This window comes from Pholcus phalangioides, unplaced genomic scaffold (genome assembly GCF_987345545.1).
Source record: "Pholcus phalangioides strain wild (caught in Gottingen) unplaced genomic scaffold, Ppha-v1.0 ptg000027l_1, whole genome shotgun sequence".
NCBI classification, from domain to species: domain Eukaryota; kingdom Metazoa; phylum Arthropoda; class Arachnida; order Araneae; family Pholcidae; genus Pholcus; species Pholcus phalangioides.
Genome location: NW_028301617.1, coordinates 9,154,600 through 9,168,051, shown reverse-complemented (window position 1 = coordinate 9,168,051; position 13,452 = coordinate 9,154,600). Strand labels below are relative to the sequence as shown.

At 42.4% G+C, this 13,452-nt stretch overlaps 1 protein-coding gene across 2 annotated transcripts in view; it reads right to left on the bottom strand.

Moving 5' to 3' along the window:
• Nucleotides 1–13,452, bottom strand: part of LOC149068368 (guanine nucleotide exchange factor DBS-like) — a 142,163-nt gene that overhangs the window by 85,733 nt on the left and 42,978 nt on the right. The window contains exon 1 of one of the 2 annotated variants that reach the window (XM_089251437.1): nucleotides 12,201–12,888. The exons of the other annotated variant lie outside the window; for it this stretch is intronic. Coding sequence (XP_089107563.1) covers nucleotides 12,201–12,270 — 70 coding nt within the window. The 5' untranslated portion in view covers nucleotides 12,271–12,888. Of the gene's footprint in view, nucleotides 1–12,200; nucleotides 12,889–13,452 lie in introns of those variants that run through there. 2 annotated transcript variants of the gene reach the window in all.

Here is a 13,452-nt window from a genome sequence, read left to right as displayed (position 1 = left end):
CTTAACAAAATTCAGACAACAGCTGGGAATCTGGTTTTTACTGATCAAGAGATAGCTGACACTTTTGCAGAAGTGTATGAAAATCAGTTCTCCAGGAATCCTAATCAACCAGTAAACACATACCAAAGACTGAGACACAGGGTGGCCTCTTATCTTTATAATGTTGCGAATTCACCACAAGGGCACATGGAACTAACCTCAACTAATGAAATTCGGGACATTATCAAACATCTGGATATTAAAAAAGCAGCTGGTATTGATGGAATTAGCAACAAAGCTTTAAAGTGTTTACCAGACAATACTGTAGAATCGATTAAGAATATATTTAATTCTGCCATACTGAACAATTATTTTCCTTCCCCCTGGAAGAAATCAGTAATCAGGGCAATTCATAAACCTAGTACAGATCCTATATTGGCAGAAAATTATAGACCAATTAGTCTTCTTAGTAATCTTGGCAAATTATTCGAAAGAATTGTGGCACCCAGGCTAATACAGTATATTGACACAAACAATGTCATAAGACCTGAGCAGCATGGGTTCAGGTCCCAACATTCATGCGTTACTCAGCTGATGAGAGTGTCAGAATTTATCACAAATGCATTTAATAATTTTGACCATGTTGCTTCTGCGTTCCTTGATATCTCAAAAGCCTTTGACCGTTGCGACCATGTCACATTACTTGCCAAGCTAATTCATCTTGACTTCCCGCCATATTTTATAATCTTCTTTTATAATTACCTTTTGGGTAGGACCTTTCAGGTTAAGATACAAGATTCTCTATCAGATGTTAAAACCATCCGAGCCTCTGTGCCACAGGGTAGTGTGTTGGGCCCGCAATTGTTCCTCTTATATATCAATGATATACCAGCTCCGCTGAATGGAACAATAGCGTTATTTGCGGACGACTGTGCGGTGTTGTGCAGCAGCAGAAGTGCATCACAAGCAGTGGAAAATTTACAGGATACTCTGGATCGCATCGAATACTGGTGTGATAAATCTGCTATCAAATTAAATGCTGCCAAGTGCAAATTCATGTGGTTTACGCGACGGCGTAAACTTCCCAGACAACTTATCCAAATTGGTGACCAGTTTCTAAGACCAGTAAACCAGGTGAAGTATCTGGGATGTACACTGAACAAAAATCTCTCATTTTCTTCACATATTGAATTTATCAAAAATAAGACTAACGGAGTAATGGGCATGTTAAACAAAATCACATTTCCACAGGCCAAATTGACATTGCATAACAAAATCATCCTCTTTAAATCAATACTCAGACCTACCCTACTTTATGCGTCCCCTGCTTGGGCCCATGCTTGCAAGATGAATATTAAAAACTTACAAACTGTTCAAAATAAAATTCTTAGAAGATTCACAAATGCCCCATGGTTCATCAGAGGTATTAATATTAGGAAAGACTTGGATATCCCACATATATTTGACTATATACAAACTCTAAACAAAGATCAGTTTGACAGAATGAGAGAGTCTACGTACCAACACCTTGCTGACATAGTGGACTATGATGTACAAGCCATAGGGAAATATAGGAGACCACAGCAGATATTCCATTTAAATTGGAATAATCTATAGCTGATACTTGTATATATGAAAATGTTGGCACTATATGTATATATAACGGTAGTTGAAATTTTCTAGTGTATTTTTTAGAAGTTTGAATCTTGTGTTTGTACATAATTCTTAAATTACTGAGCACTTACTGAATAGAACTCTTAAGAATGTATATATCTCACTGTATACTTTTGATATTGAACAATTGGAATAGTAGTGGCATTTTTTGAATGTGGCCATCTGGTTTCTTGACTGCAAACCCTCATGGAATGGAAATGATGTTGGCGAAATACTAACTTACAGTCAGTTATGCTTTTAGGACTGCCATCAACTGAAAGGTACAGAAATAAGTTAGTTTATGGATAATTACATCTTCAAAACGTATATTGAGGTTTTTTGCGCTGCGTCCCCCATGCAGTGTTTTTTTTTCCCCTTTTTCCCCCTGTATAGAATGGACGTTTACGAGTGAAGCTTTCTATGGGTTCTGTTCTTGATGTTTCTGCATAAGGACTGTTGGTTGTGGTGGCATAAAAAAAAAAAAAAAAAAATCTCTAGCTTAAATTTGTATAGTCTGACCATTGATGACCAGCTGACGTTTTTCTTTTTTTCTCTTTCTTCTTCTCCCCTTAAGCTTTTTCATTCTTTCCCTCTTCATAGGCCTTCCTGGCCAGTTTGTATGCTGACAGTCGTCCATACAGGATGGGAATCAGCTAAAAGTTCTATTCTGGTCTGGTCTGGTCACTCTTCTCACTCTCGCTGTTTCTGTCTTTAGCTCTCTCATTGCTAGAAGAAAATCCTCTTTTACCGACTCGGCGTTTCATTTTTACGATCGATCGATCCCTATTGATCGCGCGAGTGTGTATGTACCCGTATGTACGTACACCGAAACGAGAGTAATAGGGATAATCCACGTACGTAATGAAAACGGTGCTCATTCAAAAAATTCGCTGTGTGGTTACAATCTCTACCTAAGGCTTTGTGTTAACGATGATTCTTATGTAGAGGGTGCTCCGGAAACCAAGGATGTGATTGGACGTTTCTTTTCTAGGATTCGCTCGACTATTTGCGCAGCTGTTGCAGACTTAGGAACGTCGTTGGTGATTGAGAGACATGCGATCGAATCGGATGTGCATCCGGGAAATGTCCTTTCGACACATATACTGGATCCACGTCTCGTTTAAATGAAGGCAACGGTAGATGACTAGTGGGTATACGACTTTTAGGCAAGGTTAGCTGGATAAATAACTTAGGAAAGGGACCCATGGCGGGGGGAGGGTCTAAATCAGTGTTTCCCAAAGGGGGGGGAGGAATACCTCTCCGCGTGGGAGGAGGGGGTGATGAAATGGTCCAGGTGGGGCAATAGAAGCAACGGGTAGAACTTTTGAGCCTATGGTTTCGCTTGAATTGTGGGGGGGGGGGGGGGGCGATGAGAGGAAAAAAATTCTGAAGAAGGGGGAGATGGAACAAAAAGTTTGGAAAACTATGGTCATTAATGTAACTGACGAGATATAAGTGAGTCAAAAATGAGGGGACTAGAGTACCCATGGGTGAATGAGGGTCAGCGCGTGAAGAAATCTCGGGTAAACAAGGACTAGGAAAGAACCCGAGAGAGAATGAGGGTCGGAGTGAAGGGATTGGAGGTAAACAAGGACTGGAAGAAAAGGACCAGTGAGAGAATGAGATCCAGGGCAAGAAAACCGCAGGCAAATTAGGAATAGAAGAAAAGGACCCATGAGTGAATGAGACTCATGGTAAAGGAATGGCAAGCAAACAATGACTAGGAAAGGACCAGTGGGTGAATAAGTTTCAGTGTGAAAAAAAAAACTGCGGGTAAACGCGGACTAGAAAAGGACCCAAGGGTGGGGGAAAAGGGTAAAAGAATCGGGCAAACGTAGACTAGAGAAATACCTGTAGATGAATGAAGTCAGGGTAAACGAGGACTAGAAAAGAAAGAGTCGTGGGTGAATTAGGTTTAGAATAAGGGAGCAAACGAGGTCTAGAATAGGACTCAAGGGGGGAATGAGGGTAGAGAAAAACAGATAAGCGGTGAAATGAGGACTAGGAAAGAACCCGTGGATGAATGAAAGCGAGGATAAGGGAATCGTGGGTGAATGAGGACAAGAGAAAGAGATCCGTAGAGGAATGAGAGTCAGTGTAAAGCAGTGTTTTCCAAAGTGGGCAATATCGCCTCCCGGTGGGCGATGGAATGGTCTGAGGGAAGGTGATAGAAGGTATAAGTATAACATAGCATCCTATGGGTTTGTTTGAGTCGGGTGATGAGATAAAATTTTTTTTGTAGAAGTGGGCGATGGCACAAAATATTTGGGAAAATAGGTTGTAAAGTACCCGTGGGTAAACGAGAACTGATTTTCTAATGGGAGACTAAGAGTAGTCCCCATAAGAAGTCTCTAAGATTAGTCCCTCTTTATAATTGGAAGAAAATGGACACTTGGGTGAAGATGGGCCACGCACAGGGTAAAGGAATCACGGGTAAACGAGGACTAGAAGAAAAACCCGTTGGTGGATGAAGTCCAGGGTAAGGAAACCGCGGGTGAACGAGGACTATAAGGAAAAGACTCGTGGGTGAATGAAGGCTGGGAGAAAGAAATCGCGGGTGAAAGATGAATAGAAGGAAAAAAATCCGTAGGTGAATGAAGCCCAGGATAAAGAAACCGAGGGTGAACGAGGACTAGGAGGAAAAAGATCCACATAAGGAAACCGCGGGTGAAAGAAAGGAAAAGACTCGTGGGTGAATGAAGGCTAGGAGAAAAAAATCGTGGGTGAAAGATGATCCGTAGGTGAATGAAGCCCAGGATAAAGAAACCGCGGGTGAACGAGGACTATAAGGAAACGACTCGTGGGTGAATGAAGGCTGGGAGAAAGAAATCGCGGGTGAAAGATGACTATAAGGAAAAGACTCGTGGGTGAATGAAGGCTGGGAGAAAGAAATCGCGGGTGAAAGATGAATAGAAGAAAAAGATCCGTAGGTGAATGAAGCCGAGGGTATATATAAGGAAACCGCGGGTGATAGATGACTATAAGGAAAAGACTCGTGGGCGAATGAAGGCTGGGAGAAAGAAATCACGGGTGAACGAGGACTAGAAGGAAAAAGATCCGTAGGAGAATGAAGCCCAGGATAAAGAAACCGAGGGTGAACGAGGACTAGAAGGAAAATGATCCGTAGGTTAGTGAAGCCCAGTGTATATAAGGAAACCGCTGGTGAACGAGGACTATAAGGAAAAGACTCGTGGGTGAATGAAGGCTGGGAGAAAGAAATCGCGGGTGAAAGATGAATAGAAGAAAAAGATCCGTAGGTGAAAGAAGGCTGGGAGAAAGAAATCGCTGGTGAAAGATGAATAGAAGGAAAAAGATCCGTAGGTGAATGAAGCCCAGGATAAAGAAACCGAGGGTGAACGAGGACTAGAAGGAAAAAGATCCATTTGTGAATGAAGCCCAGGGTATATAAGGAAACCGCGGGTGAACGAGGACAATAAGGAAAAGACTCGTGGGTAAATACAAATACAACGCCACAACAGGCAAAATGCTCAACGAGGTGGCTGAGAAATGAAGGCTGGGAGAAAGAAATCGCGGATGAAAGATGACTATAAGGAAAAGACTCGTTGGTGAATGAAGCCCATTGTAAGGAAACCGCGTACGAACGAGGACTAGAAGCCAATGATCCGTAGGTGAATGCAAGCCAGTGTAAGGGAACCGCGGGTAAACGAAGACGATAAGGAAAAGACTCGTGGGTGAATGAAGGCTGGGACAAGAGGAAACCGCGGGTGAACGAGGACTAGAAGGAAAAGACTCGTAGGTGAATGAGGATCACAGTAGGAGAACCGCGAGTGACCGAGGACTAGTGCAATGAAGGGGTGAATGGAAATGAGCCACGGGACCGTTCACTCGATGAAATTTCCTTCACGAATCCACATTTTATATATATCTCTCAATATTATATAACTGGAAGAAAAACTCTCGGGGCGAATGAAGGACCAGGATAAAGCAACCGTGGCCGAACGAGGACCAAAAGCAAAGAACCCTTGGCGGAATGGGGATCAGAGTTGGGTAGAAACGAGGACTAGTGCAAGGCGAATGAGAGAGAGAGAGAGAGAGAGCACCGTATTGGAATTTCATCCATGAATCCACATTATAACAACGCTCATCTCTTCTGTACATTCGAGGTGCTCGCGACCCCCTTCCCCCAGTGCTGGAATTCCAAAAAAATCTGAATAACTGACGATCCATAAAATATCTTATCAAAAACCACAAAAATGAATAAATCTCCTTTGGGAGAGAGAGAAAAAAAAATTATATTTGGCTGATAAAAATGGAGAAAACAGGTAAAAAATATGTTTACGCCAATTTTTTTTTCATTTTTTGGCGAGATTTCATTTATTTATTTCTTTTTTCAAAGCCATCTTGGAATCATAGAAGAGGTGAAAACGAGGTTATCACGGAGCGAAAATAATAACAAACGGAGAAAAAAGGGGAATAAATTCCTAAAGGAATTTTTCCGGGAAAAAATACGGAAATTCCGTTTTTTCCGTCTTTTTTCGCGGTTCTTTGTCAATTTTTACACTTTTTTTTTGGCGTTGTTTCTTTATCATATGTTGTTATTCATCTTCAAAAGCAATGCCATAAAAATGCATTTTTCTGTTGTTTTTTGGCGAGGAAAAAAAAAAAAATCGCCAAGTTTTTCCTGTTTTCATCGCCTCGAGCGATAGAAAAAAGGAACTTCGATTTTCGCCCCCCCCCCCGAAGTCCCGGAATGAGATCGAACCGATAACAGACAAATATGGTGCGGTCTAAACTTCGGTAATTATAGTGTACATAGATCATACACATGCTCGGGCTAGATGTGGTCCCCCCCCCCCCGACTTCAAAACTGATTTTGGAAATAAGTAACCAAGTGCCACATTACCGGATCACTTAAGTAATGGGGGAGGGGAATCGCACTGCGGGTCAGTTAAGTGGCCCGCGGCACATTTCTAGATATTTTCAGTGGCCCTCCATGCCACAGTTCCAGATTACTCAAGTGACCTGGGGTACATTTCAAGATCACTTAAATAGCCCGCAACACATTTACATCTCGCTCAAGAGTGACGTGGGGGATTCACAGATCACTTAAATAGCCCGCGGCACATTACAACTTTGATGAAGTGGTCTGCGGTTCATTTCAAGATCAATTAAGTGGCCCGTGGCACATTTCCAGATCTTTTCAGTGATCCATGCCGCAGTTCCAGTTTACTCACGTGACCTGAGCTACATTTCAAGATCAGTTAAGTAGCCAGCAACAACACATTTACATATCGCTCAAGTGACATGGGGGGGATTCACCGATCACTTAAATAGCTCGTGGCACATTCTAAATTCAATAAAGTGGCCCGTGGGACGTTTCAAGATCAATTAAGTGGCCCGCAAGCATATTTGCTGATCATATTCAAGTGACCTGTAATGCTGTTCCTCATTACTCAAGTAACACGCGGTACATTCTCATTTCAACTAATTAAGTGGCCCGCGGTGCATTCACTTTTCAATTAAGTGGTCCGAGGCACATTCTCACTCGAATTAAGTGGTCCGCGGCACTTTCCTCACTTCAATGAAGTGGTCTGCGGTACATTCTCAACAATTAAGCGATCTTTGGCACATTCGCACTTCAATTAAGTGGTCTGTGGCACAGTTGCAGACCTTTTCAGTGATCCATGTCACAGTTCCAGAATACTCAAGTGACCTGGGGGGGGCGCATTTCAAGATCACTCAAGTAGCCCGCATCACTCAAGTGACCCGGAGAGCATCTACAGAACACCTAAGTGATCCGGGATGCCGTTTTTTTTAAATTATTCAAAATTACACGAGGGGGCATAAGGCATGCTTGCCCGGTTGAAAGAGTACCTAGTTGCGGCCCTGGATAGTCGCATTAGGGTAGAACTAGGTAGGAATCGATTCTCTAGTTCCGACAGCTCCATACACAACCTTTAAGTGCCTGGGGCATGGGGGGTTGACAGGGCACCAGCCCTTTGGCCCGGGACAATTCCTATTATTTTTCCCTGACGCTACAAATTCACTAAAATAAGGTCAGTCAGAAGTCTGGCCGGTGGGCCCGCAAAACATCTCAGCCTAGCGGCCCCACTGCATTATGTGAGGACCACATGTTCTGGGCAGCATACTTGCATTTCTTTCGCTGGGCAGCGCAGGGACTATCGTCCAAATCTGTTGTCGAAGGATGTTTTTCATGACCATTAAATACATTAATTCTCGGCTGCCAATGAAAACCGGGCATGTATCAGAGTGTCCACGCACACCGAAGCCCCGTTCACATGGGAAATAGAAAAAAAAAAAGCGGGTTTTAAAACCCCCGCTTCAAGAATTCGCACCAATGACTGCTCCCCCATTTCTTTCTTTAAGCCGGATTTTCCTAGGAGCAGAACTTTTCACGCCGTGTGCAGCGTGATTGGCAAACGCTGATTGGTTAAAAACCTGAAATTCAGGTTTTTTGACCAATCAGCGTTTACACGCTGCGCGCACCATAGAAAACCTGCTCCTGGGAAAACCCGGCTTTACGAAGGAAAAAAAGTCGCCAAGCGGTTGCTATAACCCTCCCAATGCTGCCGCAATGTTTTGCACGTGAACGGGGCTTGAGTGAGTGCTTGGGAAACCCCGTTCTGGAGGGTTGGAAAGATGTTTCTCGCACCGGGCAACAAAACGCTTGAGCCCGACCCTGAACAGGATTGTCGCGATAAGTTTATGCTAGCGGGGATGCCCCTGGCCAGGGACCCATTATTTGGATGTTCCCTTCAAAGTGCTTTTACATATTTTGGAGGCGGGTAGACGGTCACAAGAAGACATTTCATGATTGTCGATTATGCAGAAATGATGAAAAGCACCATATCAAGAAAATATGCTAACAACTAACAAAAAGTTAATGAAAATTCGACATTAATGAAAGAAAGACTTTGAAAATTTACGCAAGAAAATATTTCAGAATTTATTAAAAGGAACGACTTCATATGATTAGTGAAGAAACAAATTCATAACAATGAAGCAATTTCAAAATTTATGAAATAGCCAGAATTAATGAAAGGAAAAATTGATGAAAGAAACCAATTCAGAATTGGTGAAAGAGACCAATGACCAATTCAGAATTGGTGAAAGAGACCAATGACCAATTCAGAATTGGTGAAAGAGACCAATGACCAATTCAGAATTGGTGAAAGAGACCAATGACCAATTCAGAATTGGTGAAAGAGACCAATGACCAATTCAGAATTGGTGAAAGAGACCAATGACCAATTCAGAATTGGTGAAAGAGACCAATGACCAATTCAGAATTGGTGAAAGAAACCAATTCAAAATTGGTGAAAGAAACCAATTCAAAATTGATGAAAGAAACCAATTCAGAATTGGTGAAAGAGACCAATTCACAATTGGCGAAAGAAATCAATTCAGAATTAATGAAAGAGACCAATTCACAATTGGCGAAAGAAATCAATTCAGAATTAATGAAAGAGACCAATTCAAAATTGATGAAAGAAACCAATTCACAATTGGCGAAAGAAATCAATTGAGAATTAATGAAAGAGACCAATTCACAATTGGCAAAAGAAATCAATTCAGAATTAATGAAAGAGACCAATTCAGAATTGGTGAAAGAAACCAATTCAAAATTGATGAAAGAAACCAATTCAGAATTGGCGAAAGAAATCAATTCAGAATTAATGAAAGAGACCAATTCACAATTGGTGAAAGAAACCAATTCACAATTGGTGAAAGAAACCAATTCAGAATTGATGAAAGAGACCAATTCAGAATTGGTGAAAGAAAAACTTCAGAATTAATGAATGAAATAATTTTAAAATAAAGAAAATTTAAAATCAATGGAAGAAACAATTTCAAAGTCGATGGAAGCGGAAATTTCGGAATTGATGAAAATAAACAATTAATGAACATTCATATACAGGGTGCACTAGCAAACAGGCGATATGATATTTCAATGGCGAACCGTTGATCCTAAAGAAATGCTTCCAATTAGAAAAAAGTATCCAAATCATGTGTCACAATCATTCATGTTGCAAGAGGCTTTTTGTATAGTTATTAAAATAAAAACGCCAACTTCTTATAGGGACACCCTGTACCCGGTAAACCCAATTAGAAAGTTATTGCCCCGTATCTTCTCATCCCAACTAAAAAAAAATGTCCACGTTTCTGAATGCAATATCCAATGAGATATTCCAAAAAACGGAAGAAAGTTTAGAAAAAAAAAACAGCTTTAAATGCGGGAAAACAGTTTTACCCTCATTTAACGCTGTTTTTCTTCTCCCCAACTTCCCTCCATTTTTCGAATTCGAATATCCGATTGGATAATGCACTCGGGAACGTGGAAATTTTTTTTTTTTGTTGTCATCTGGAGAGTCAGTGCAACAACTCCATGATTCGGTTTTCGGGCACACTTGAAAACATGAATGGCATATCAGAGTAGTATACGTTGTTTGGGTGCTTTCTCTAATTGGAAGTGTACCTCTAGGATCAACGGTCCGCCAGTGAAATGTCATATCCCCCTTGTTTGCTAGTGCACCCTGTATAAATATCTTAATAAATGAAGAGGAGTTGAGATATTATTGGAGATAAAATCATACTGAGATCATTCTTCAAGGAAAGCTGCCATCTAATTTTTGCAGTGCCAGAGACTTAACGGTTTAGACCAGTGATTCCAAACGTGGGCGTTAACGCCCCCCTGGGGGGGGGGCGATGGAATGTTCCAGGGGGAGCGGTAGAAACTACGAGCTCAACATAAGATTCTATGGGTTAGATTGCGTTGAGGGGGGGGGGGCGATGGGACAAAAAAGGTTGGGAAACTATGGTCGAATCAATGGGACAAAAAGGCTGGGAAACTATGGTCTAATCAATGGGACTATGGTTAGACCAAACCAACCTTTTCCAACCATGTCCAACCTGGTTTTGTCCAATCGCTGGTTCATACAAATACAACGCCACAACAGGCGAAATGCCCAACGAGGTGGCCGAGAAAAAGATGCCCGTAACAAATATGGATCCCATATATTTCAAAAATACTGCAACCCAATTAAAAATGCAATTACAAACAATATATATACATGATGATATATATACATTGTGCCTCACCAATCGATACTGGTGTCCCCTTGCAGTCGATTGGTGGTGTACAAAAAATTCATGGTCCATCCTATCCACCTCGTTGAAAATTTTGAACACTTCGATCATATCTCCTCGACACCTGCCGCGTTCATCCAGCGTAAACATATTAAAAAAATGAAACTCTCTCTTCATCACTCAAGCTTCGTGTTGTATTTTTCAGATTCCGGCCTATGAAAAAACCCTTCCAACAGGGGACAAGATGAGAGGAGTTGGTGTTGCAGATCGGCTGATGGTTGGGGACCGAGTTACGGTGATGAAGGCGGGTGGCTCGGGATGTTTTCTTTGGTCTCCTGCGGGCGATCTGCCCGGGGGGGGGGGGTGTGGTTGAAGTGACTCGGAGGCGATGGGGGGCCCCGGCGGAGTTGGGTCCTGTGAGTTACGGGCCGGGGGATACCTGTCGGGGCCCGGACATCAAGAGAGTTTTTCCAGCATGGCCTAGCCGCTAGGTAATCTGCTTCAGAGCTGGGCCATGTTTGGTGTTAGTGTTTTGTTGTCCTTTGCGTGGATCCGAGGACGGCCCTTTTTCTTGGTGGCTAGCGGGGCTTTTTCTTTTTTCCAGCATGACCCATCCACAAGGTAGCCTGCTTATATCCCACAAGGGACAGAGCGGGGGCCATGTTTGGTGTTTGTATCACTCAAACCCCGTGTGCCAATACTGATCACCGCGTGTGTTCTAGAGACCTTGGGAATCCCCGTGCGGCAGTGCCGTCTTAAGGCATGGGCACGGTCCGGGGGCCTCAAGAGAAGAGAGGGCCTCACAAAAAAGACATCTGGTAGAAAGTTTCAAGAACTTGTTTGGTAGGGCCTCGGAAAAATCACCTGGTCCGGGGGCCCATGGTGCTCTTAAGATTTCCCTGTCTTGCGGTTGTGGGATATATATATTTTTTGGAGTGGAGGGATGGCAAGGGTGAAAATAAAGTGGATGGGGAGCCTCTTGAATGAGGGTGGGCCTTGGAAGATGACGGGAGGGCACAGAAGTATGGTTCGTAAGGGCACTGGGCAAAAATGCTTTTAGAAACACGCTGTTCTCCAGAATGACCGATTGAGCAAGTGATTGAGTTAGTAAGCAAGTGAATTAGCGAAGGAATGGGGGTGGGGTTGGGGGAAACTCTCTCTTTCTCACTCTCTGGGTTACTCGGTCACTCACTCACTCTGCCGGTCACTCAATGCAAATGCACGTGGGGATGAATTGCTCTCTCGGTTATTCTTCCTTTCAATGAATATTTCGTCGATGAATTGTTGTTGGTAAGTTTTCTGTGAATCCGATTGTATGGTTTTGTGACTTAATCCAACTAGATAGGTTTATGTGGAACAGATGGTCCAGCGAATTGATGTTGTTTTGGACCTTGTGCGCTCGACTACTCGAGGAAGATGTTTATACACTCTTTCAATAATTTTAAAAATATAATTCCTGCATAATCAGCTAAAAATATGATTATTATCAATCAGCTCACCGTTCGCACGATCCTCACCGACATCATTAGTCTTAGAAGACCACCAATCCCATAGGAACCAAGGAGCCATCAGTCACGTCACAAGGCAAGGAAAAGCATCATGGGTCGATCTCTAGCTCATGTTTGAGTTGCTCGAATACATAATAACACATTGCCTTCTGGTACCCTTTAGGTCTCCATTCGAATTTCTACATTGGAACCATCTTCATGTAAATGGGGGGGAAAAAAAAAGTTTCTACTTCTTCGAGTTCCGAATCCACCATGACACTGACCCGAACATGATTTATGAATATGTCTCAGAAAACACATATGTTGTCAAGAATCATCGGTTTCCATACTTCTTGGCTCAACGACAGCAAATCTTCTGCAATCCATCGTGCTCGTCATGTGACCATGCAACGCGCCATGTTCATTCGTGGATTCAAATCATGATTAGTACGGGACCAAATTCCATGACTGTAGAATTTGCAGGAATTGGTGGTGAATGCTAATAGATCACTTAAATCCTAAATGCTGTCTTGAGTCTTTGAGAATCTCAAATAGAATTACCAAATTCCAAAAGAAAATATATTTTCCATTTCATGTGAATTCATGTTTTGCACGTGATCTCAACGGGTTTGAAATAGATTTGGATGTAGATAAAATGGGGATTTGAGTGGGAAAAAGAAACCCCAACTATATAGTTACATAAGACACTAAGATCTTGCTTCTTCCTCTTCATCCTCTGAATCAAGTGCTAATATTACGAGAAAAGCCCGTGGGTATGTCAATGGAGGAGAAAGTCGCCAATGCCGCCAAAAAAGGAATGGCTTTGGCCGCGGGAGATTCCAGTATTGATCCCCGAAACTCCTGGCATGTATACATGCGAGGTCTCCGGGATTCTAGAAACTTGCCTTAAATTGTATTGAAACTTTTACGATGGGAATGAAAGTTACTTTCGCGTGACGAGATTCCCAATCCGAAGTGTGACTGATTAAATGTCGTTACGGAAAGATTCACTACATTGCTTGGCTCTCGGAAATGCTTGATGAACAGTGTCTTGGCACGAGTGGAGCATTAACAAGTTGAGGGACCAAGGACCCACGCAATTTTGTTGGGGAGGAGCCCTCTTTTCGCCATAGATTTTACAATTTTTTGGGAAGAAGGGAAGGTCAACAGATAAAAATAATTCATCGGCACCAAATTCGCAGAAATGTGGGAATGCAAATGTAAAACCGAGAGCAGAAACATATCACAGTAAAGTGAATTTTAT